This window comes from Centruroides vittatus, unplaced genomic scaffold, assembly GCF_030686945.1.
Source record: "Centruroides vittatus isolate TY-2023 unplaced genomic scaffold, ASM3068694v2 contig_377, whole genome shotgun sequence".
NCBI lineage: Eukaryota > Metazoa > Arthropoda > Arachnida > Scorpiones > Buthidae > Centruroides > Centruroides vittatus.
This window is the reverse complement of record NW_027122198.1, coordinates 306,235-333,888: the sequence shown is the minus strand read 5'-3', so window position 1 is coordinate 333,888 and position 27,654 is coordinate 306,235. Positions and strand designations below refer to the sequence as shown.

The 27,654-nt window shown below is 29.7% G+C and overlaps 1 protein-coding gene across 1 annotated transcript in view; it reads left to right on the top strand.

Moving 5' to 3' along the window:
- The first annotated feature begins 968 nt into the window (after nt 1–968).
- The window catches only part of prd1 (pruning defect 1), a 109,883-nt gene continuing 83,197 nt past the window's right edge, over nt 969–27,654 (top strand). Inside the window, 3 exon segments of the mRNA XM_067270775.1 lie at nt 969–1,072; nt 1,153–1,290; nt 11,997–12,100. Coding sequence (XP_067126876.1) covers nt 1,216–1,290; nt 11,997–12,100 — 179 coding nt within the window. The 5' untranslated portion in view covers nt 969–1,072; nt 1,153–1,215.

The window sequence follows — 27,654 nt, the reverse complement described above, 5'->3', positions numbered from 1 at the left end:
TTACAAAAAAAAACAAAAAATAGATTTAAATCTGACGAAAGGTGTTAAATGTTTGATAATTATGAGTTCGTCGGGAGCACGAACAGTCAAACGCCGCCTAGTGGAAAACTATAAAATCGCGTAGAATGTATTGTGAAAAGCAAGAAATCATAAATGATAACTTTCTTATTTTTCGTCTCTGGTCCAAAAGGGTACCGTTGAACTCGTCCCCTGCGTTCAAGTATATATTAAAAGTCCCGAAATTTCATAGGGAGTAAACTATACAACAGCCCAGCAAACTTATCATGAATTCGACCAGACCCACAACGTAACGGATGAATGGTGATAGATCTAGACATATTCGGACTAACCATCCCCGAAAAATTCCCGAGGTTTTTCAACTTCGTCTGGATTCGATCATCCTGGTCATCAGAGCGGTAGGGCGCCACCTTAACCGTTCGAACATCCGGCAGTCTTTCTTGGTGGTGGTTCATATGAAGTTTTGTGGCTATTGTCTTTTACTCCGAGAGACTTGTGGGTGATCGCTAGGCGACCGAAGAGCCGGCCTTATAGAATGGCCTAATCGCGCGCGGGAAAAAAAATGCCTTCCCGGATGCTTTTTTAAATGGGAAACTGGCCTTTATTCAGACGTCATCGACATGGAGGAAACCCGGAAAACTCCATGCTGCCAGGCCGTCCGAGCAAGGCGCGAACTCCCGACCCTGAGTGGACTAGACCCTGAACTCCCAGTGTTCCGGGGTCTCGTCCACTCAAGTGCGGGGACGAAGACCGTTCGGCCACCGGTGGGCCTCCGGCAGTCTAATAGTAATGTAAAACGTAATATTTTGTTTTTCCTGAACAGATCTGATTTTGATTATTTTATAATCGAGTAATAACACACAAACACAATTAATAAATAGATAATTGTACAATTATTTTTAATTTATGAAAAAAATAATTTGGAATTTTTGAATATTCGACCATGGTGGAAAACCGAAACTAACTCGAGCATTCGTCACCGATCCACCCGGCGGTCGATAAGCGAACTAAACGTTATGATTTAAAGGGAAGAGAGATGGACGTACGGACGGAGGTGAACGTAATACATTTATAAACAGAAAAGTATTTTATCTGGAAATTGGAATAACGGTATTTATTTTTGAACACGCGCAGAATACGACGACGTAGGGTCTCAGATGTAACGATAAAATGATGTCGAATGTCGTCTCGATGACTATGGTGGAGACTCTGCGAGCGAATGAATCGACGAAGGAGAAATTGCTCACATCGATACAAACCAACCTAAAAAAGGTAAATTTGTTTAATTATTTAAAATTTCGTTAGTTAATCGTCACCGGAATCGAGTATCCGGAAGGAAATTGTTGTTTATCAATGACTCACCAATGACTTAAGTCTCCTTGGCCTTGAGAATCATTTGAGAGAAGTATTTCTTCGTCATTTTCCTATTTTTAACGCTTTTATATTCACGTTTACATTCATTTCTACCACACAAAACCGTAATCTGTAAACACAAAATGCAAATCACACTCCACTAATCAAAATAAATGCACTCGGTAATTGTAGCTGCAGTTCAATTTAATGTAAACATTGCAACAAAAAAAATCATTGAGTTACAATCTTGTTTTTGAATTAGGAAACTTTAAAAATATTCTCTCGGTTTTGTAATTTAATATTTAATAATTTTACACCTACGCCAAAATTTCCATTTGTCTTGTTTTGTAACAAATGAAATCATTTAGATTTGATATATTAAGCTGCCTGATGCCTTCAGATTCTTTTGAGTTTGATTTTTCGGATGATTTGTCTTGCAAAAGATAACGACGGACCGATACGAATCGTTTCGTTCTCTTATCGCTTGCGGTTAAAGTCGAGTCATTTTTGAAGACCGCGTCGAAAACAATCGAATTTGTCACTCGATTGTTCAATTTGCCGTATTTAAATAGAGATTTTGATTTTTATTTAAAATCTCCTTTAATGTGATAAATGATACAACTCAAACTATTTTTAGCTCCCGTATTTTTTTAATATCTAAATATGAATAATAATTATCAGAATGAGAGATTAAATTGCCATATCTGTTTGATGTGTTGGTGTTCGGTTAAAGTATTACCATTGGATGTCATGGTTGTTTAATTTAAATGCAGATTAGAGTGATGTTGCCTTTGCCAAATTTGATTTTGATGCAAAATTAATGCGTAAAACAAATTTTGGGTGATGTGCATTAATCTACATTCACGTGCATATTCATTATCTTGTATTTTATCATTAATCAATTGTTATACTTATTAAGTTTCTATTTACTTACAGATTATGATTTTAATTTTATGTTGAATGAATTAAATAAATTTTGGTATGAATTTTGTAAAAGACTGGCAGTTAATAGATTTACTTTAATTAATTTCATTTTAAATAAACATTTAAATTATGACATAAAGAATAACTAAGCTATGACAAGAGATCAGTGGCGTGCCGTCATTGGAAGCGATGGAAGTGCCGCTTCCACCTTCCAATGACCTTCCCTTGTATTTTATAAAATATAAATTTTCATATTTTAACGTACTTTGAATTAATTAAAATTAATATTTTATTATAACTGCATTATGTATCTTTTACAAATTTCTATACTACAGTGTGAAAAAAAACGATAAGATTGCTATTGTATATTCGAATAATTCAGTGGCGGAAGGAATGTCGAAACCGGGTCAGTTTCTAATCAGCAAGATTATATAGGCATTAGCACATGCGGTTTACAGTGCACCAACCTCACCCGGTTTAGCTGGTAGAAGCGACACACGCGTAAAGAGTCCGACTTTATATCCCGGAGCGGTTGTGGGCTGTTAGCCACCTGCCTGTCAACTTCCAAGCAGCCAGATTAATAGGCATTAGCACATGCGGTTTACAGTGCACCAACCTCACCCGGTTTAGCTGGTAGAAGCGACACACGCGTAAAGAGTACGCGACTTTATATCCCGGAGCGGTTGTGGGCTGTTAGCCGCCTGCTAGATATTCGGCTACCCTCGCCTGATTATGTGAATTATGAGCAGACTAGATCAACGGCGGGCAACCCCCGGCCCGCGGCCAGCTACGGCTGCCGAAAAGTTTCTATCCGGCCCGCGAGATCTTTAATAGATTATTAAATTGGAAAAATAACTAATTAATAGTTATTTTTCCAATTCTTTGTAATTTTCAAAAACGATAAGAGAAATAAATGTAGTAATTAACTTTTTATTTATTTATTTCATATTTGCAGACTAAAAAAATTACGAGTCACAAGAAGGCGTCAATTAACTACTACGGCCCGCGGAAAAAAACGTAAAATTTATTCTGGCCCATGTTATAAAAACAGTTGCTCACCCTAGACTAGATTTATAACTTAACCCAACTGATAGGAATTTACTGGCATGTTTTTATGATAGTTCTGTATAGTTGACAGGAGTTTTAAAAAAATCCATTAAAATATTTGATATATTTATTCTGCATTTATTCCGCTCTCCCATCTTATATTACTTATGGATTTCAATGTTAAACCGGTGATATTACAATTTAGTATGTCTCATCTGTAAAGGGATGCAGAAAAAAGCGTGTACAATTCTAGTACAGTGTTAAAAAATTAACTGTTACTTTGGCAGCATCATTTACAATCAAATTTAATGAATGAGACGTACAATGGTACAAAAAAAGCTCTAGAATTTATTTTCCTTAAATTTACAATTTATGTATCGGTTGTCATAAAAATTTCTTTCCACTTCTTTCCCAAGACTACAGATATTCAAATACAAAGTAACCGGTTTCAACTTATTTCTGCTTAAGAAGTAGTTAAATAATTAAGCGATTAGGGAATTAGAAACATAAATAAAACCCTGATGAAAGAGCCGAAATTTTACTTAAACAGAAGCTTAACCGAACCAATCTCTTCCCGAGTACAGTGGGGTCTGATCTCTTCATAATATTAGATGTAATAAAGACAGAAATTTTTCCCGTTCAATGAGAGTGACCGAAAAGTTGTAAATTTTGGAAATTTCCGTGAACACTCGGTCCTAAAACGAATTAGTTAGAAAACAAATGACGGACAATCTGTTAAGTTTAACATATTTAGATTTTTACAGCTATGGTGAGAAACGTTTAAAATCTACAACAGCCCTGTCACGTCCTTTGAGATATACTAGTGATGCGACAAAAGAGGCATTTGACATTGACCGGTATCGGCACCCTCGGGATTTGGCAACCTGAGTGCATGCACGCGCCGCACACCTACCAGGACCAGTAGCGTAGCAAGGAGGGTGTAAAGGGGTGTATCATGCTCCGGGCGCCACTCGCAGAGGGGCGCCCAAACGGTTTCCAAGACAAATTATACGTGTTTCTGGAAGGGGGAGGAGGGCGCCAATAAAGTGTCGTGGCCCGGGCGCCAGTTATGTTCGCTACGCCACTGACCAGGATGTCTGATTCCATTCATTAGCCACTCGTAGGGAGCTATTTCACTAAGTGGATTGTTTTAAGATTTAAAAAGTAAAGAATATTTTGTTATTTTTACGTACGTTTCTTCACAAAGTTATATTTAATTATAAGTTTTTTTAAAAGTATATTCATACAATTGAAGAATTTTTTGTACTAGGTATGTATATTCATCACACATTTTGTTTTACCAAGTAAGTTTTTTTTATAATTTTAATTTTAGCCCTTATATCGTGGCTAGTGATTAAAAAATTTATTTCAAAAAATTTTGGCTCAAGACCATATAATGAAAAAGAAAACATTATTAAAAGAGAAAGACCAAGGCCTAAATTAAATATAAATACATCAACAAAAAAATTTTGACATTTTGACAATGAAATTTATGACGAATGATGATTCTTTCGTAAAATTGAAGCAATTTGGAAGTCAAAGAATTTAACATTGGTAGACAATAGAAAATAAATATTGAAAATTATAACAAGATAATTACGATTAATAGATATATCTAAATTAATAGATGTTATATGTTTTTTCTCAAAGCAAGAATTGGTATTTAGAGGGCATAGGGAATTTATTGAATCTAATAAGAAAGTTCAATATAATTACCTCTGTTATTTATTAAGTACATCAGATAATCTATTAAAAATACATTTAAAGAAGTATACGGTTTTTACTGGCTTATCGAACAAATGAATACGAACGGACCCTGACGCGCAATTGATTGCCCCTGTAAGTCGGCTTCTTACACAAACACAGCTTCCCTATCATCAAATGTCACGGCACGCCACTGCAAGAAATAACTAAAACTTGGTTCTATGGAGTTATTCTGAGTGACGGATTAGTAATTGTATTAATAAAAATCTACATGAACATTATAGCCTGATGAAATATGCAATAGTAGGCTTATTTATAAACATTAAATAAAGGCCGGATGGCTGAGCAGTCAAGGTGGCAGCCTACCACTCTGAGGAATCCGGGTTCGAATCCAGATGGGTTGATAAATCCCCAGGTATTTTTAGGTGTGGTCCGTCCAGATCTGTCGGGCGTCATCCCTCACCATCCAACCGCCCCATTGTGGGCCTGGCCGAACTCATAATGGGCTTGTTAAAAGAGGCCCTCTTAGTGCCCACAAGGAGGAAAAACTTTAAAAAAAAAAAAAATTAAATAAAATAAAATTTACCATTTCTGGAAACAAATTTGTTTTTGTATGTAATATAGAGAACAAGACTTAACAATAACTGGAATAACTTAATTCATAATAAAGTAATCTAACATTTCAATACTATGATTTTTCTGGAAAACTTCATATCTGTTATTTTATATAATTATTAAGAAATGAATATTGGAATAATCTATTTTTAATTAATTCTTTTTATTCTCTGTAGCTTGCTAATTGACACTTCATTATTAAAATGGTTTTATACATTCTAACATAAATGTCTTTTGTTTTTTTTTTTCAGATTAACATTTAAAAATTTATATTAATTGTTTGTTTTAATGCCGTAAGTGCTAATTAAACATACTTATCAAAGTAAATAACTAGGTAGGAACTATAACATTGAGATAAATATTTTACAAAGTATCTATCAAACTGTGACTAATGTCTTAGAAGATCAGTTTTCAGTTAGTAAATATATTTATAAACAGATTTAAGTTTAAATCAAAATGAAGCTTTATTTGAATTAATCAAATTTTGAAATTATTCAAAATCAGACATGAATCATTTTTATGAATTTATCTCTATTAGGGTTGGATGAAAAGGTTCTTACTTAACCAGGAAATACTTATCACAGCTGGTAGAAAATATACAACTATTTCAACATAGTTCCTGTGAAGTGTGATGCACCTGGTTTTCCATCTTTGTAAAAACCCCACATAAAAAAAGATTTACCTTGTGTGTCACACACTACTCTTGCAGGGTGTCATTTGGATAATGTTTCATATATCTTACCATTACTGGTAAAAGATAGTGCCAAATCTGGTGAATGTTCTAATTCAAAGGTATATTTTTTAATTGTCTGTATGACCCAGTCTGCTTTGTGACTAAGTGTGTTATCTTCATGGAAGATGATTCCTCTCTCATTTTTTCCAGGTGTTTCTCTTTAATTGCATTGGACAGTTGAGCAACAAGTGCTACATAGTAGTCACTGTTGCACCTTCTTTCTACCAAAACATCAATGAGCACCCTCACTTTCCATCTCCTAAAAAAATCAAGGCCATGATCTTGCTGGCTGATGGCTGAGTTCAGAATTTCTTTGCAAGTGAGGAGTCCTTGTGCTTCTATTGTTTTGATTGGGATTTTGTTCTGGATTAAGATGATGCACCCAGGTTTCATTTCGGATGATGAGATGGCCTAGAAAGTTTTCTTTGTTGACTTTCGGTCACTGAAAATAAAATTATGACAATGTTTCTTGAATGCATTTTTGATTGACTGGCAGTCTGTGAGGAAAAGCATGCTGAAACTTTTCTCGTGTCTAATTTATCAAGATAATGATCTTCATATGTTAGTTTGATATCCTTATTTCATCTGAAATGAATCAAAAATGTTTCATGGCAATCTTGCAGAATGATGTCCATGTACTTTTGTGACATTCTTATTGACATTTGCCATTCTCTGTTTCTAGAATGCAGCTCATTTTTCAAGTGATGAAAAATACTGCAAGCTGCAATTATAGTTCACATAGACCATTGATGGGCAACCTGTGGCCCGCATTAATATTTTTTGTGGTGCGTCGCATAAAATATTAGTAAATATATATCAATTTCCCAGCTTAAGGAAGTATGCAGCAAAAATTCAAACATTATTTTCTACTTTAAAGTAAAAACTCTAAAAAATTCTTTGTAAATTTCTTAAAATTAATGAGTTAAAATTAATCTTTTTTATCCGACTTCGAAAAAATTTAAAACACAGAAATGGATCAAAACTTGAAGTCAATAATCATTTCTTACTTTATTCACACTTTTAATCACCATATACATTTTGCTTTGTCAGCCTCATCAGTGGAACCACTGACAAAGCAAAATGCATATGGTGATGAAAAGTGTGAATAAAGTAAAAAATGATTATTGACTTCAAGTTTTGATCCATTTCTGTGTTTTAAATTTTTTCGAAGTCGGATAAAAAAGAGTAATTTTAACTCGTTAATTTTTAAAAATTTTTTTGTAAATTTGTTGTTTTTACTTTAAAGTTTATAATAACTGATCCCATTACTTTAATTTTTACTTTACAACTTATGTATGTGAATAGTTTTTCCTGCAATGAATTTAGTAAAAATTAAAACAAGAAACTGGCTAACAGACTTCCATCAAAACTTATTTAAAACTAGCAGTGATTAATATTTAACCAAATATTTTTGATATATTATGCTTACATCAGTTTCAGAAGCTAAATTAAGTATACTTATGCTAATTTATAATTATATATGAATAAATAATTGTGATTTACCAGCATTTTTCCTCTCTTTTCACTTTTATATGGTCCGTGTCATTTCAAAAGTTTCAAAATACGCCCTTACATAGAAAAAGGTCATCAGTTTTAAAGAAGAGAAACAACTATCAAGAGCATGGCAGGCGATTTATGATGAAATGCTGTAACAACTAGCACAAGTGCACATCTTTTGAATATTTAAATTTTAAAACATTCGAAAAATAAATTCGAGGATAGAAAACATCAGAAACTGGAAATTTCAAAAAATTAGAATAAAACCAGAAAATATTTGTAGAACACTTGAAGAAGGCCCTAAAAAGTGGGTCGAAAACGTTAGTGATACGTTCTGAGTTTTTACCTGCAAAACTATACGAGGTTAGTGAGACGTATTTGTGTTATCCCTTTGTTCATTGGAAGGAGTTGGTAACCACTTTGTAAAGGGTTTATCTTTAACCTCAACAACAACTAAAATATTTTTTCTATCACTGCAGGCTTGATCTACATCTGGTACACAAATCCTTACTGTATCACCAACATTAGCTGCTGTGTATTTGAAATTTGATGTATCAATCATTTTTTCTGCTTGCTTTTTAAGATTAAAGCCATTTCTCTTGTTATGGACACACTTCTTATTTTTTCTTCTAATTTTGGATCAACTGTTTGAATTTTTTCTTCTTCATTCATCAATTCTGTAATACTAATAACATTCTGGTTTAGATCTTTTTCATGTGAAGATGTAGATATATTGCTATATGAGGGTGGTATTATCAAATAATCTTTTCTTGGACAGTACCTTATCTTTCAGAGTTTGAGCAACTTTGACTTACTTTGTCGATAGTTTTAAAAAGTCTCAATAGATCCTCCTCTGTATTAACGTTAGTCAATGATTCATTGGGTATAAAATTCTTTAGTCCAACTTTTAACTTTGCTTCAAACATGGCCTCATAAGGGCTGCAGTTTATACCAGTATGATGTGCTCGATTTTTTTATCAGTTGTACAAAATGTAATCCTTCCAACCATTTGTTAGTATTGTTAGTCTCCAACCAAGAACTAAGCATATTTTCTACATCTTGATTACATCTTTCTACTGAACCCTGACTTTGTGAGTGCCTGGGCTTTCCAAGCATTATTTTTAACTCAGGCCAAATATTACACATTTCTTTGATGACATTATTGGCAAATTCTCTGCTGTTATTGCTTTGTAGAATACTTTGTGCACTGAAAATTGTAAAAATGTCTAAAAGAACATGTGCTACATCTTCAGCCTATTTGGTTTTTAACAGTTGTAGTTGAACAAATTTAGTTAGATGGTCTCGATACACAAGTATAAATTTATATTGCTCATTGGCTTGCGACTGCATATCTATAAGATCGACCTGACATCTTGAGTTCATTTCATTAGCCCTACATAAAATTGGTTTAACTACCAAAGCCTTTCTTAGGAATATTCTGTTTTTTATGACAGATTTCACGTAAGTTCAAATAAATTATGATCATCTCCCTTGTAATATTTTTTTTATATTTCGTACTTAATTCTTTTTCCATACGGTTTCTATCACCATGTCCAATAGCAATATGGGCATCATGCAATATCTGAAATATTTCTTCAGTGTGAACATAATATTTAATCATATTACCTTCTTTTACAGGTATAATTAATTTTTATAGATTTCTGATAGATACAACATCATATCTATGTAAACTCTGATATTCTTCTGGTAACTTAGAAGTAACTTTCATTTTTGACTCTCACTTTTTGTATCATTGACAAATTTGCTGATTTTGTAAAAATTTGATTGTTCTGACTTTTTTCTGCTATTAACTTGTTTAATCGGTGGTTGAAGTGATTATTCATATCACTTAATGATTGGTCCATGATCATTACTTATGTCAAAGAAGAAAACACTATTTTAAGAGACAAAAGTAAAATTAAAATGTCGCACAAGATTAACTACTGGTTGCATAAATTTAAAATTTGGTACTAAACGCAATACACATGTACTGTACAACTCAGATGCAAATGCTGATTGGCTAGCATATGTTGGATGATCACTCCTCAATGTATTATTATCACTTTGACTAGGTGATAGCAGTATTCATAATGACCGGTCATTTGATAAATTATGTGAAAACACCTGAAATTTATTACAGTGCCCAATTTTGTTTGTCATTGTTCATAATGCCCATATTAATCACTTAATCCATAACATATACATACATACACAATAAAGACCCTGACAAATGTCAATAAACTAGAATGCTAAATATACATAAAAATCCTGACGATATCAATAAAATAAAATACTACATACAATTCCCAACATTATCAATATTAAAATGCTAAATATACACATTCAACTTCAATACTTTGTGGCTGCTTGCCTTATTAATTATTTAAAATTTACATGTTTTGATTATTTTAATTTTCAATGTCTTTCCTTTGTTCTTGTCTTTCTTTTCTAGAACTTTCTATCCCTTTTTAATGCTTCTTTTGTCAATGTGGGGGAGGTCTGTTCTGAGAAACATCAAGAACAATAGAGAGAACAGCAACGGGCCCAAACGGGAAAGAAAAACCGGTCATTCTTAAGCTCAATTTTGGAGAAATTGAACTTAAGAATGAGGTTAAGAGAGGTTAAGTTTTGGTGAGTACCATGTAGCTCTACAGGATATAAATTTTATTAGTGCTCCTTTCTGAACAAAAGACTTTCGATCATCACAAAGTTGGATAAGCAACAGAACTATAATTGTGATGAAAGATGGAAAATCATAAAGCCAGAAGAATTCATTGTGGACCCCATCTCACAAGAAGGAACAGTATTCCTTGGTGAAATCATGAGTATTTTCATGATTGATCTTTCTACCTCTGTCCTTCTAATTTCTATATCCTGCTTTCCTCTTATTTAGATTGTAAGGTAGTTTTAAGGTAATATTACTTTTGGTTTACTTCTGTTATGCGCAAAACATTTTTCTTTTTGTTTGATCTGTAATCATGTGCACTCCTGACGCGGGGAAAATTCACTGGTATCCAACCTTAGTTGGGATCCCGACAAAAGATCCTCTAACACTTGTTTTGTTTTGTGTAAATAAAGTGTATTAATTGTATTTTGTTATTACACTCTGTATATTGCTTTTGTCAGCATTGTATAAACATTCAATCTTCCATGGATGAATCCTCATACACAACATGAATTTTCTCTCCTTAATTTCAACAGGAAGGAAAGTCCAAGATAGTCTTTACAGTGCAAAGTATGTATTAGATCAGCATATTTTTGGCACCTTACTTCCAATGAGATTCCTTCTCTTTGTCCTCAGTGAATGTGCTCACCTTCTTCGTTCATCAATCTCCTTCAGCTTGGTGGTCACTCCAGATGAAACAAAGTCCATCAAGAAGAAAAAAGAAAGATGTCATTCCCTCAGTTAATCTGTTTTTATATCCTTTTGACATGTCACAAACATCTTTCCCCAATCAGAATGCTCCATGAAGATGGCCTGGTTGACTTTCTTTGGACACCTGGCAAACCAAGACTGTTATCGCCTCTTGTAATAGTGTTGAAATGATACATAATAACAGCTCAGGATGGAGAAAGAAAAGAAAAGGAAAAAAAATGAACATGGAATGGGAGTACCACACACACAAATCTTTTTCTATAACAATAATAAACTATGCTATTACTTTTGATAAAAATTATTGTCCTGACTATTTTTTAAATTTACAAAATTTAAGAAAATTCTTAAAAAAGACAATATAAAAATGTGTCTTTTCACTTGCACACAAGGAAAATAAATTAAAAATTATTATCCTGGCAATTCTTTATCAAATATATTTATTTTTTAATATTGTGCCATTGCTAGAGGGATCTTTTAATGTTTTTACATATTAAGGCAGATGAGTAGTCTCAAATGAAAGGTCAACTCCCTGTAGAACTGTTATTTTCCTCGTGTGTGTGAAAGGAAAAGTGAGAAGACACATTTTTGTATTGTCTTTTTAAAGAATTTTCTTAAATTTTGTAAATTTATGCTATTACTGTTCAATTATTTCATTTTAAAGATTATACTTATACATTAATAATTAATTTTTGGATACTTGTAATGATTGTTTGTTTTTTCTTTTAACAGGTGCAAAATGTAGCAAGTGACTTACTTGTAGATCAAAAACTTCAAACAGATAAAAAAGAAGTGCAGCAGTTGTGTGAAAGTTTATTCAGAGTTTTTTCTCATGGGTAAATAGTTTTCAGATTTGTTTCATTCATTATAAATTTGTATTTTGTTTTCTTAGGTTCTGTTATAAATGAATTGATTCTATGAATAAATGTAGAGTTGAAAGACATTAAAATTAATTTTAAAATATGTTATAGAATAATACTTTAAGTATTGTTCTATGATTACACACATTTCCAAAACTTAAGGATGGATGATATTTGTACATGAATAGAGAGAAATTTAGAAGAATGCAGATAAATATGGCAAGAATTGTATTACTTAGTATCTAGTATAGGGTAATAAGAAACAACTTATAGATTTTTACAAATCGAAGCAATAAAAATAAATCTTTGGTGAATGGATGAAAAGTGCTTACCAATATCCAGGCAGAGAGACCTGCCAGTATGAAATATGTCTGCCTGAAACTGAATTATGGTACTCATAATGTGACAAGCTCATCACCAAGTGATTAAGTCACTTACCAGTGACTTTTTCTAGCAATTGCATTTGTCCTTAAGTTTTGGATATATATATCAAACATGGGTAAATGCAGCTCTTTCTGAAAGTGTTAATTTCTGCTTTTTATTATTATTTTTACAATTTTATTTCCACAATTTTGTGAAAATATGTAATTATATATACAGGGTGGGCCAATGAAAACGAAACGGCAGAGTGTTCGTGTTTGTCCAAGCAAATCGCTTGGACAGGTTGATTTTATTCTTGAGGGGACATCTTTTGCAATAAAGTTTTTGCGATTCTGAATACAACAGACAACAAAAAATTTAAGAACTCGTTTATTTTGTATTAACTAAACAAACATTTATTTCGAAAAAAAATGTTTGTTTAGTTAATATTCAGATTCGCAAAAACATTATTGCATAAGATGTCCCCTCGAGAATAAAATCGACCTGTCTGAGCGATTTGCTTGAACGAACACGAACACTCTGCCGTTTCGTTTTCGTTGGCCCACCCTGTATGTAATATTTAGTAATTTATTTCCAAGTTGGTGCAATAAATTAAATTGACATTTCAAATCTATTCTTTTAAAACAAGTTCTCGACCCGGATGGGGGACACCCTATCCTTCCCTGCCTTACCATACTATCCGCCACGACAGTACAGAATTGCAGCTCCCATGCATTTTGCAAAACCTACATTTTGGCTCCCATTGAACTCTTGCTTGCCCACCTCTGATATAAATATATATTACATTTTAAAATTTTTTTGTGAATAAGAATATTAAATATAATTACTAATATGCATTTTAAAAAATAATAGTGTACAATAATACAATATACAATAATTATGTGTATAAAAAATGATTTGCAGAAAATGTTATATTCACTTACTGTTTTGTGAATTTTTAGTTATATTTTTGGATAATTTTCGTCTTTAATAGGAATTGAGTTATATAAAGATTTTTAAGTGTATTATATTAATCTATAGTAGGTTTCTAACTATTATAGATTAATATATGCTTAAAAATCTTAACTGTGATAAAACAACTGCAATTTGTTGAACAGGGTTCTGAAAAGTTACTGTGCAGTGGAAAACATTGAAGTAAAGTTTTAATAAAAGTGAAGTTTTACATATGATATTGCAGTTTCTCCTTCAGCAAATGCCAGAAATGTCCCTTAGAAGTCCAAATTTGGGAGAGTGGGGTCCAGAGACCTAATGGGCCAGATTCCGCAGAAGATTATGCAGTCAGCAAAGAAGTCTTTTAAAAACCAGAACATCAGTGAGCAAGCAGCATTGCCATCTGTCACAAAGTGGAAATGCAGCATGTACTGTACAGCTAACGGGTCTCATATGCAAGATCATACACATAACTTTCATTATAAATTTCTCATTGCCTGGTAACTTTTTGGACAACCTGTGTTTGCAAATAAGATGTAAAAAATTGTCTAATGTAAATTTTTATATTTTAGTGCTTTATAAAAAATATTCTTTGATCAATTTTTAAATTTTTTTATAGTTTCCAAGAATTTTAAATGATTGTTAAATTTTTTAATTACTGTAAATTTCATTGAAATATTTTAATTATTATTTATTTTAGTTTTATTTAAAAAATTTTTAATTAACTATTCTTAGTTATTTTTAAGATTTCTTAGGCAGGATACTAGAGGATAAGCTAATTACATAGAACAAGGAATTAAAATGATGTTACAAATAATAGATAAATATAAATTAGAATATAGAAATGAATACTTTAGAAAGGGAACAAAGTAGAATTTTTTATGATAAATATTTTTTGCTAACTGAAAATATTTTATACAATCATCAGTGATATAAAGGATGCTTCGAAAGCTCCAATATATACATGCAAAGAGTTTGTTTTATTGTGCAGTCACTTAGAAGTTACAGAATATGATTTATGTAGATATTGTGGTCACTCCATACTTGTCTAGTGTTGTGCATGCACACATATATCATAAATGCATTCCTTCACCTATTTGTTTAGTATAGAGACTTTTAAATCAAGAGAAACAAAAACTTTTAAATAATCCTATTTAAGATTTTCATATTGATTTTTTTTCATTTTGTCAATGTTTTCATTTTATTCTGGGAACCTGACTTAGAAATAAATAAGACAGATACATACCTCAGAATATCTAAGTTTTGTTGAAAGTGTAGCTATTTTTTTTACAGAAATATATTTTAAATTATTATATTACACAAAAACAACAAAAGGACACTACAAAATTTTGTTAGTTAATGTTGTAATGCTATTAATGCTAATATATATATTATCATATTTACTCGCATATAAGAAGAGGTTTATATTCATTTATCACAGCTTCAAATTCCTAGATTGTCCTATGTGCACGACTGAAAAATTCTTTTGCATTTTTGCAAATAATTTTTGTGAACTGTGTATTTGCATTTTTTACCAGATGCTTACCCTCTTGTATTTAAAAACATATGTATTTTATCTGGATCGTTTGAATTGTTCTTGTATACAGTATTGCCAGGAGTAAAGACAAATAGCAATAGGAAAAGCAAAGCTTTTGAATTTGAATTCCAGATTGAAATTCCAAAATCACACAGGAGCATGATATAAGTTTTAATCCACTCCCATGTGGAAACATTATTATTTGGAAATCAGAATTCGGAGAAACTCATAAGTGTAATCGACGGAGAGTCAATTTGACTGTTAAGAATTGGCAGAAAAGGTTCCCGATTGTTCAGCTTTACATAAACAAATTAATGTTGTCAATTTTACAAGATTTTTCCTTAAAGTTTAAAATGCCAATAATTTTTGCAGGACATTGTATGCATTTACGTTTATTTGATATTTTACTTGTGATTAAATGAAGTAAAATTAGAATTGTATTAATAAAACTAATTTTCTTTATTTTGATTTTTAAAGTTACACCTCGTCCTATATGTGAGGTCATCTTATATGCGAGTAAATATGGTAATTTATAGAAAGAATAGAAATAACATGAAAACAATTTGGTATGAACAAACAATTGTGCTGAATTTGCAAACTTTAATTTCAGCAGCTTTGTTATTTTTACAAAACTAATGACATTGGAATTCAAAATAAAAATATTTTAGCAATTTAAATGTAACAAAATAAAGTGAAATTGAACAACTGCTATAATTTATAATTGATTTTTTTTTCTTCTATCAGAAATAGAATCAGACACAACACAAGTATATATTTTTAATCATTTGTCTAAAATTATCACTTTATTTCATTAATTAAATTTTTATGTTTTGATGAAATTTAAATCAAACTGTATAATGGACATATGTAGTATATATAATTTAATAATTAGCTTAAAACATCTTTGTTTAAATTAAACTTAAACAAGTCTCTATATAAATACACAATAGACATTATTTTACTTTTTAAGAACTTTGATAGAATAAAAATTGACTTTAAGATTGAGGAAAGTGAATTCTTTAAATAATTTACTTAAATTAATTGAAAGAACTATTTTTTCTTTTACAACTCAAGATGAAGTGAAATTCTGACACTAGACTTTCTGTACATCCATTTCTTTGCTTCTATATTATGTTTATTTATCTGTCAATACATGCATGGTTATAATAATGTAATAAAAATATATAAAAACATGTAAAAAATATATGTAAATTAAATAAAAAACATAAAACATAAATATAAGTTAAAATACAATAACTACTTATCAAATAATAAAAAATTAGTAAAATAAAAAAAATATCAATTAGTCAAGAAATTGAAATAAGAAGAAAAATAAATTAAATGAAATTATAAAACAGAGTATTGTATGTGTGTACAGATGATGTAAAAGTACAAGTGTCAATCAAATACTATGTAAAAACATAAGTGGAAAGTTATCATCTTTATGTCACAAAGTACAAGTTATTAAGGTATGTGAAATACTATATTAAAATGTACACTAAATAATTTAATAGTGTAAAATTTGCAGGAAATAGATGAATATAAATTTTAGATGATATTTAATGTAATTTAAAAAAAAAAAAATGCAACACAAAGCTGTACACTAAGGCAGTGTTTTGCAACCTTTTTCTACTCGCGGCACATCCATGACTCAACACGGCACACCAAAATGTTATTTCTCTCAAAATCATATGATATGATAATATTAATAGAATTACATAATGCCACTAACCTATTATTATTAAACAGACATCAACATCTGTGAGAAAATTTATTTTACATATAATTTCTTAGAATACATAAAAATGCCTGGCTTATAATAAAGAATAAACAAACATTTTATTTCATCAGTGTTGCAACAGAGAATGAAATACATGCATCAGAAACGAAACAACTGTGATAAAAATATATAAATAAAACTTGAAATTAACAGAACATGTAAAAGTTCACATCATATGGTTGCAGAACATTGCACTAAGATATGTCAGCACTTTTAAGGAAATTTTAATAATGTTTTAATAATAACTGTACAGTAAACTGAAAAGGAGTGAAGAATATTGACGAATGAATATAAACAAGATAAATAATTAAACAGTGTATGTACATAAAATCGTTTGTCTCAGAATATCACTTCATTGTGAATTTGAAAAGAAACAAAGAGACAGTTTCAACAAAAAGAATTGAAAGAATTACTATTAATATTCTAGAGCAACCTTTCTGGCTTGTCAACCAAAATTGTCTGTCCAAAATTAGATTTAATTTTTCAACTCCTTTTTTAAGCTGGTTCAAAATGAGAATAAATTATAAATGAGGATCTCGAAAGTAAAACGTGTTAAGTGGTATTACTATTGTTTCCAGTATTACAGCATGTAAAACCTGTTAATTGTAATTGGAGGAGAGTTTACTATTAAAATCAATGATATTTGGATAGAATTTATTGAAATTCATTGATTTTAATAGTGAACTCTGTCCAAATTATAGTTAACAGATTAAGCATGCTATAATACTGAAAATGATATTAGTGTCACTTAATTAACACATTTTACTTCCTAGATCCTCAAATAAGTTAAAGAAAAATATGAATTAATAATTTTTCTATTTCTATTTTTCTATAAACATAAATTAAGATTTAAAATTGTTTTGTACTATATTTTTAAATATAATAAAAATAAATTTATTCACTTATCCTAAATAACTCCTAGTATCAGCTCTTGATAAATTGACTGACTCCCATAGTATCATTAATGATCAGGTAACTCCTGTTCTAGAAGATCATTAGAAAAATTATATAGTGGAACCTCTCTTAATGAGTATATCCCATGATTAGTATTTCGCATAACAAACAAAACAAATTGTAAAAAATTGACTTGCTTAATGAGCAATGTTTCACATAACAAGTGACAAGGAGAGGGGAAATTCCCGATTATGTGCATGCTCCACTGGTCTGTGTTTAGCACTCGTTCCGCTAGCATCTAAGTTCGCTCGTGATCACACATTTTTCCAAACTTGTGTTCACACATATTATGTATAAACATCGACAATCATAGCCCATTATATAATAAACACACCATCTTGTACTAAATTTAATGACCAGTTCCAAATTAAATATTAAAAATGTCTAAATTAAAAATTAATTATTTATAATTATTAAATTTAATATGAGATGGCAGCATAACTGCCTACCTCTAGTCAAATTAATTAATCTCTAATACAGTAGACCCCCCTATAACACAGGTTCATATAACACGGATTCGTATAACATGGTGAAAAAATTGCAATTGCGTTCATACAACACACTAAAAGAGACTTGTATAACATAGTAAAACGTCATCGCCGACTCGTGTCGTGACAGAATTGGTCAAATCTGGACCAATAGCAGACATTGCACAAACCGTTGAGTTTAAACAAGCAGTAAACCTACTAAAAACCATTTATTACATTTAACAGCCATAAAAGTTATAATTATATTAATGATGTCTCCAAAGTTCAGCAAATTTTTCGCAGAATAACAACTTATCAGGAAATACGCGCAGCCGTTCAATGAGCCGCTCTGCGACAAAAACAAGCTTAAGCAATGGCATCGTTGAACGGTACACACCCGGTAAGTAATCCTACAATTTTTTGTTTATAGCATAGTTTATATGGATTACTCCCAAAAAAATTATACGTGATTTTGTAAATGTTGAGTCAAATTAGTCTAGAATCGGTTAATTTTATGGAAGAAAACCTTTCAAACAGCCATAGCCTTTAAACTGCACATGTGCTGGGCTGTGATTTGCTCATGTATTTAAGTGACTTGTACAACACAGAATTCATATAACATGGAACGTATTTACTGTGTTAGGGGACATCCATAAATTACGTAAGAGCGATTTCAGTCATTCTAGACATCCACCCACCCCTGTGTAAGAAACCGTAATGTTTTCTTTGATTCCCCTCCCCTTCCCTATCTTACGTAATATTTAGGCATAATTTTATAGAAAGATTTTAACAAAAATAAATTTATTTAATGAAAACCTAAAAACCTTAGGTCCAAAATATATAATTAATTATTAGTTAATTAATATGTACTATTATTTATAAAAGACTTTATGTGAACAAATTTAAAAATATAAAAATTTAATGAATTCGAATGAACAATTTATTTTAAGAACTTTATTTTTTTATTGTTAACAATCTTTTTATTATCATCATCATTAATCAACATCATAATATTCAGTTTTATATTAATTTTCACAAAAGGACGCAAAATACTTTGATAGATCAACTAGCATGTGTAAACAGAAACATCATACAAAATAAAACAAGAGAGAATAGAAACCACATTCTGTTACCATATTAATTACATCTTGGCTAAGGCCAAGAAAATAAACTACATGCTGCTAAAATGTGCTAGGTGCACTGGCAGACTAAATCATAAAGCTTATAAAACTCTATATAATGGGGCAATACAACCAATGCTACTTTACGCTGTCTCTACCTGGGGTCATGTAACTAGTAAAACTTCAGTAGCAAGTAAATTACTCTCTCTTCAAGGACAGTTTGCCATCAGAATTTCAAAGTGCTGCTGAACTGTTTCTACTAATGCCTCTCTGATTCTAGCAGAGCTCCTTCCTTTGCCACTATGTATTGTAGAAAAGGTGTCTAAACTACTACATCAGAACTACAAACATCAAGACTCAACAACAGTCTCTACTCCTATCTATGGCTGTTCAAATGCTACCATATTGCAATTACCCTATCTCTGATCATGACCCTGTAAATAAGGTTATCTCCAGGGTACATTTGGTGTCATCTGCTTCCTCCATGGATACCATGCAGACATTAATATTTACACAGATGGGTCCAAAAACCCCCCTTCATGTCTGCTCAAGTATCTGTATCTTTCTCCAAAATGACATATTTTGCCCAAAATATGTTAGAAGGTACAGATATCCCCACATATCAAGCTGAAGAAGATGCTGTCTACCAAGCTGTTCAGTGGGCCACTTCACTACCAAACAAAACTCTGTCTATCAACATTTACAGTGATTCTTAGTCTGTCTGTAAAGCTCTATTAAATCCCAATTACAATAGCAATAAAATCACACATATCCAGCACCATATTAAAAATTGTGTAAATAAGATAACTTTCATGTTTGTTCGTGGCCATACTGGCATACTAGGAAATGAAAAAGCCGACTTTGAGGCTAAGTCAGCTGCAAAGGACACTGACTTGGACTACACTCGCAACCCTCTCTCACGCAGCAGCCTTAAAAATTATATTTATGACAACGCTATGCAAAAGTGGAATCAACAATAGTTGAGCAGTAAAACTGGTAGAATAACTTTATTTTCCTAGTGTTGAATGCAGGTTCTCATCACTACTTAGAGATTTAACGTTTGCTACAGCTCAACTGCTTACTGAGCATGTATAACCGGGCAGAAACTGCCTCTTGCTTTTGCTCTACAGAAAACCTAGACACCGTCGACCATATGATCTATTATTGTCAAATTTACGATAAAGATAGATTCTGAAATTAGAAATCTTTATGCTTGGTTTCAGGTGGCCATATCCATTCGATAAGCTTGTTCAGAAGCCACTGTTTGATGATTTTTACAATTATGTTAAAAAAATATGGAAGATAAGACACTTTATAATTTCTAGTTTTACATTTTAGTTTTCACTAAAAACCGAATACTAATTTATGTTTACTTTGTAACATGTATTTTGGTTTATGTATTCTTAGTGTTATACACCCATAGGAATGGTGCACTTGTTTTAATAAAAAAAACGAGAGAGAAACCATCACATGGTCTTTCTCCCAATGTAAAAAATGTGTAGAGCGTAAGTCTGCTAGAATTATTATTTTATCATGTCACAGGAGATGGCGTTATTACAACGAGCATTCTTAATAGAAACCGCCAAATTGAAGTCAAATTGAAAACTCCACCACTCAACGAGATCAAAAAATACGAATAAAAATATTAAGTAAGACGAGATCTGTTACCCCCCTACTCCTGAGTAAGAAATCGTAAGAAATCCTTGATTCCCACCCACCCCAAAACACCTTATGTAATTTATGGATGGCCCCTTATAGGTATTTAATTATAGTCTTCACATAGACCAAGAATTTGGCATATCGTTTGGCATCTTCAGACATCTGTGGGTTTTTTTTTGTTTTTGTTCTCTGCAAATCGAATTTGCATTCCAAGTTGGTTCATTTCATGCTAGAAGAAAGGATGAAGATGATTCATACTTCTTAACAATGTATATTGTGTAATTTTCTTTGAATAAACATTATACATAAAATATTTGAGTATGTTTTCGGCATGAAACGCATTATCATATTTTACATTAATTTCCATGGGAAAAATTGTTTCGCATTACAAGTAAGATTCTGGAACAAATTATGCTCATTAAGCAAGGTTCCACTATATATGAAAAACTTTAGACATAAAAAAGATGTATTAAAATTTATTAGTAATTTCTGTTATACCAATAAAAACATAGTGGTAGAAACATAGTTTATACTTTAAATAGAAATTGTATATAGAGAATAATAAAAGTTATTAAAATGTTTCTTTATTCATAATTTTAGTAACTATTTATTATTTGAGCTATTTGTAAGGAATAATAGTTTGAAGGTTCAAAGCACTGGAGAAGAAAGTTGTCTAGAAGGATAATGTTAAGTTTTATTACAATGAAATATATATTTTCTCTACATTTTAAATTGCTTAAATTACATTTTGAAATTGATTTGATTGCTTTATGAATATTGATGTGCATTCTATAATGGCTACATATAATATATACGTTTCATTGCATTACCATATTTACAATTGAACCCATAGTCAGCAGAAAGAATTATTCATCAATAAACACCCTTGGCTGCTGAGAAACATTTATTTGCTTATACATTAGGATGGAAATGTTAGTGTATATGCCATCACCAGGTGACTGATTTTTGGAATATCAGTTATAAACTGTTCCAAAATAGAATAAATTATTTAATATTTTAAGTTCTATATTTATTCTATTCAAATATTTAATATTTTCTATCCTCATTTATAATTTATTCTTATTTTGAATCAGATTTAAAAAAGGAGTTGGAAAATTAAATCTAATTTTGGACAGACAATTTTGGTTGACAAGCAAGAAAGGTTGCTCTAGAATAGTAGTTCTTAAAGATGATGTAAAAATGCCTTGTGTCTATTAATGCACCTAGTCGTGAAGATAAAAAAGTAGTTATTTCATTATTCTTTTTGTTTTTATTTCTTTTCAAACTCACAATGAAGTGATATTCTGAGACAAAAGACTATGTACGTACATCCACTATTTAATTCTATATCTTGTTTACATTCATCTGTCAATACAGGATTTTAATTCTTCTCCTCTTCAGTTTACTGTACAAATATTATTAAAACATTATTAAAATTTCTTTAAAAGTGTTGACATCTTTTTAAGGAATTTTTGTGTCGCTTTGTGTCACTATTTTTGTTTTATTATTATATGAATATAAATTTTAGATGATATTTAATCTATTTTCTGCAAATTTTACACTATTAAATTATTCAGTCTTTTTCGTGTACATTTTAATCTAGTATTTCACATGCCTTAATAACTTGTACTTTGTGACATAAAGATGATAACTTTCCACTTATGTTTTTACATAGTATTTGATTGATGCTTGTACTTTGTCTTTTACATTATCTGTACACACATACATTAGGTTAGAAATGTTAGTGTATAAGCAAATAAATATTTCTTGGCAGCCAAAGGTGTTTATTAATGAATTGCCAGATATACAGTAACATTATCAGTATAGTGGCATTCAAATGCTGTATTTATCATGATTATATAATAGTTCCAAGTCTAGGCATTTTTTTTGTTTGGTATTCAATTTTACATTAGAATAAACAAAACAAACTAAAATGAAGTTATTTTGTGTAGTAGTAGTTATGTTATTTGACTATGAAACATTTACTAAAATAATATTGTGGAGACTTGTATGTATGCTGATTGATGATACTGAATATCATTTATTTATTTGAAATTTTCAAATTAAAATTTTATTATAATAAATATAATTCAGTTTTTCAAATAAACAACAAATGTGTTTGTTGCTGAGAAGATTTTTATAACATTAATACAATTGGTTGCTAAGATTATATCTACACAAAAAAATTTTATATTTTTGCATCACGTCTGCCAGCAGCCTTTTGTTGACATTAAATCAGCCATTCAATGACAATTAATCTTTAACTACTAAGATTAAATCTTACCAGTTAATTTTATTAATGTTACAATTTGTAATTTCTCATTACGTGTTGAATTAATTTAACAAAACTTATCTTTTTCTTTTATCTTGCTTCATTTTGGAACACTAATAATAACTTTAATGATCTCAACAAAAGTGAAACTGCAGTTCTAAAATAGTTCTGTTCACTTTAATGTAAAGTGTAGAGTGAATGGAACAAATTTAACAATAAAATTAATACTGCATCTCACTAGTTATTTTAATTGCATGTTTTCTGTTCTCACTTCTGTTCTTATGCACAGAAGTGAGAACAGAAGGATTTTATTTAGCATAATTATTATGTACACTGTTTGTTTGTTTATTGTTATATCTAATTATTTCTCAGTGAAACAAATTGGCACAAAATGGAAAAAATATTAAATAAGTAAAACTTACCTTGAAAAATAATAGATTCTAAATAATAATTAACAATGTTTGCATAAATTAGTATGAATACTTTTAATAATTGTTTAGAGTTAGTAGTTTAATAATTGCATAAAAAATTATCTTTTAATAAAAGGAGTGAAACTCAAGTACAAAAATAACATTGTAAAAAAAAATAAAGTAGTAATAGTTTTTTGAAGAAGCTACAAATTTTTGATGATGATATTGCTTTATCTAAGTTAAGACATATTTTTTATATTCATGTAATGTTATAAGCATAAAACAGTGTTTATGAAGTTGCATAAAATTGCAAAATGTGCTTATTGATTAAACTTTTTAAACTAACTTTTAAGTGATTTTTATTTTTATAATTTTTAGTTAATTTTTTCTGTTATTTGAAGATTTTTCCATAGATAGATTTTTAGTTTTCTTGGTTTTTTTTTCTTCAGTATAAATGATTAAACTAATCATAATTTTCTGAATTTTTGACACTAAAATTAAAATGCTTTTTCTTAAGATATGTTGAATTTTTTTTAAAATATTCTTTGTGATTATTTTTGGGGCCACTGCAAGTGGGCACCATTGTCAAGAGGTTGCCAAAAGACATTTCTAATTAAGTGCCTGATTTGAATTATGAATGACAAAAAATGGAACAAACACTGTGTTGAAAAAGTAAAATTGCAAGCTCCAACAGTCCAAGTGTTAATGCTTGCATTACATAGTTATAAAAATTTATAGTATTGCATGATCAAATGTGTGCAAAGTGGTCTGGGTAGTGAGTTTTTCATTCGTTGAGGAATAAACTTGTAGAAAGTAGTATATAACAATGTTACCAGATGTTTGTATTAACCAAATTCAATTCAACGGAGTTTTGATAGTGATTAAAAAATAAAAATAGAAATTTATAGTATATTTTAAAATTTACCTTTTTCATTTTTATTTTGGTTTCATGTGTATTTCTTTTAACAACGAAAATAACTCATTTTTACAAATTATTAAACTGGATCTTATTTTACAAAAAGTCTAGAAAATTATCATCTACCTACATTTTCATTTTATCTTAATGATAAGATGTTATAATTTTATTTTTTTTTGTCGTTTACCTCATTCTTAAACTATAATTACATTTTTATAAGAAATAATTTTAAAACAAAGAACTGAAATTCTGATATTATGCAAAAATTACTGAAGAATGTTTACTTTCATCATAATCTTTACATATGTAATTGTGTTAACTTATTTTTCAAAAATGAATCTAATTTATGAGCTGTGTAAGTTGCCTTATTTTTGTAATCTATTTTTATTAAAATCTCAAGTTTGTGTGCATAATTATTTAATCAAAATCTTACCTAAAATTTGGATTCTAGTATTCATTATATTTTTATTGTGATTTATAACAGACTATATTTAGCATATCTTATTTTTGTGCCCATATGTCTCGAATTTTATTGGTTAATGTAATTTATAAAAGAAATTTTAGTCCTGTTTATTGTAAATTACATAATTAGTTTCTTTGTTATTTTAATAGATTAATGGTATGTTGTTGGCTCATCATCTTATAGCATCATATTTCATGGAAAAAAATCATAGTGTCAATGTAATATGTCAAAAATTTAATAATTATTAGTCTTGAAATTCAACTATTTTTATTACAATATTTTGAAGAATTATTTTAGTAACCTCTGATGTAAAAGAACCCATTATCATCACTGTATTTAGTTAGACTTGTAATAATGTTGTTTAAGTAGCATTTTTTCTTTCTGAAAAATACAATCAAAATTTATCTTTTTTGTTTTATCTGTAAACAATTTGATTTTGAAATAAGATCAATATCTTTACAGTTTTGTTTACAGTTGATTTAAAATTACATGTGTAATTAAAAAATTAATGAGTACTTTTATTATTCAAAGCATCAAACATACAACTTCTGCAAAAAATCAAATATATTTAAATTTAAAATTATAAATCATTTATTTTTACAAACTGAACTTTGATGTTTGAAAGATTAAAAAATGCCTCATGACTATTAACCACCATATTATAAATGGACATTTGTGTTCATTAAAATATTTGGCATAGTATTTTTGAAAGACCGGCATTCCAATTAGAGGAGATCTGTTGAATGATCTGTCTGAAATTTGGTGTGATAAATTTGCTTATATTCATACTATGACAGTTAATTAACAGTCTTGCATAAAAGCATTTTTTAATTATTTGAACATTAAAGTCAAGCTTGAATAATTGAATTTTTAAAATTTGAATACAATAGAGTCTGCTTATATTTTAATTATTTTTGAAGTTGCTTATACCAATAAAGATAACTGACTGATAAAATGGGATAGGCAAATAAATTAGTTAGAGGAAATTCTGGTTTTATTCACTCTGACATTAAAATAACATGTTAAAACAATTAAAAAAGTGTGTAACTTTAAGAATAATTATAATAAAAATTTTCATTACGATATTTTACAGCATATAAGATGCAACTTTTGCCCAAAAGAAAGCTCAAAAAATTGCCCTGTGTCTTTTATATGTGAAGTTGTGATTGCCTATAGGATAATGAACCTAAATAGCCTTTGTTAGGCTACAAATAATCTTTACCTAGTCCAATTCTTGAATAAAAATATTTAGTTAAACATATTATTTCTAATTTTAATTACAGGTGTTCTCTACTTACAAACAAGTTCAGTTTTCAAGGTTTTACTCTTAGTCTATATCAATTAGAAGCATATACATGAGGGCTTATGATACTAGTGAATGAGAATTAAATTACAAAATCTTTAATGATTTTCTACAATTAGGTACAGTTCTTTTTTACAATATATTATACAGAACACTTAAAATGTATTTTGGACTCAATATGTCCTTCTTCAGTTAGTGTTCATAAAATTATAATCACAAACCATAAATTTATACAAATTATAAAAATAAATTGTAACATTATATAAATCATAAAAATTTACATTAAAGAGCCATTGTAAATATGAAATGTTTACAATTATCATGAGTTATGTCTCACAATTGTAATGGTTTTAGTAACATCACTTTCTTTATTTAGCCTCTGGGAACACTGTAAATACAATTTAAAAATAATTAGTATTTCTATAATTAAAATGTTATAAATGTAAAGTGATGGATATGTACTTACAAAAACACATTATTTGAACTGGCTCATCAAAAAGACACTGATATACATTACAACAGCTTGCTAATTTGTATATTTATACCCTCTCACATGTTACTCATTGTTATATCATTAATAATGTCATTAATTTTAAATTTATTTTTGTTTTTATCAATGAAATCATACCATTCTGCATCTAATTTTATTCCTAAATTGTCATTAATTCTTTTTTCTGTTTTAAGTTTTAATATTTCTATATGTTCATATTTTTTTTTAGTATTAGTTTTATATTTTATCTCCCTTATTGAATCTTTCACTATTTTACAACCTTTAAAATTGCAATGTTTAGCTACAGCTGAATTATGCATATTATATTTAATTGCATTTATAGGTTCCTTCACCCGTACTTTTAAAATTCTCTGTTTCCCCTATATATACCATTTTTTCTTCACAACTACAGCTAAATCTATAAATCACATTACTTTTTTCTAAATCATTTGTATTCTCTTATACTTTATTTTGGGCAATTTATTTTTGTATTGTGTTATTTTGGTCAGGTACTATTACTATATTAAACTTTCTTAATTCATTTTTTTAATTGTTGAAACATGTTTTGACATATGTTAGTTTAAACTATTTTACAGAACTTTGATTATTAACATCTTTGGTATTATCATTAGTATTTTCAAATATATGCTTTAATAGACAATTCCAAGCAATAGACCATTTCGAGGTTTTGTCGTAAGTTGAAATGTTCATAAGTTGAAAACTAATTTAGAAAGTACATTTATACATGGAATAACCATGTATTGTTAGCGTCTGATCCTTCAATGTACTTAATAGTTCATTTATCTGCTTGCTACTGCTTAGTACTGGGTGTTTCATATACAGTTTT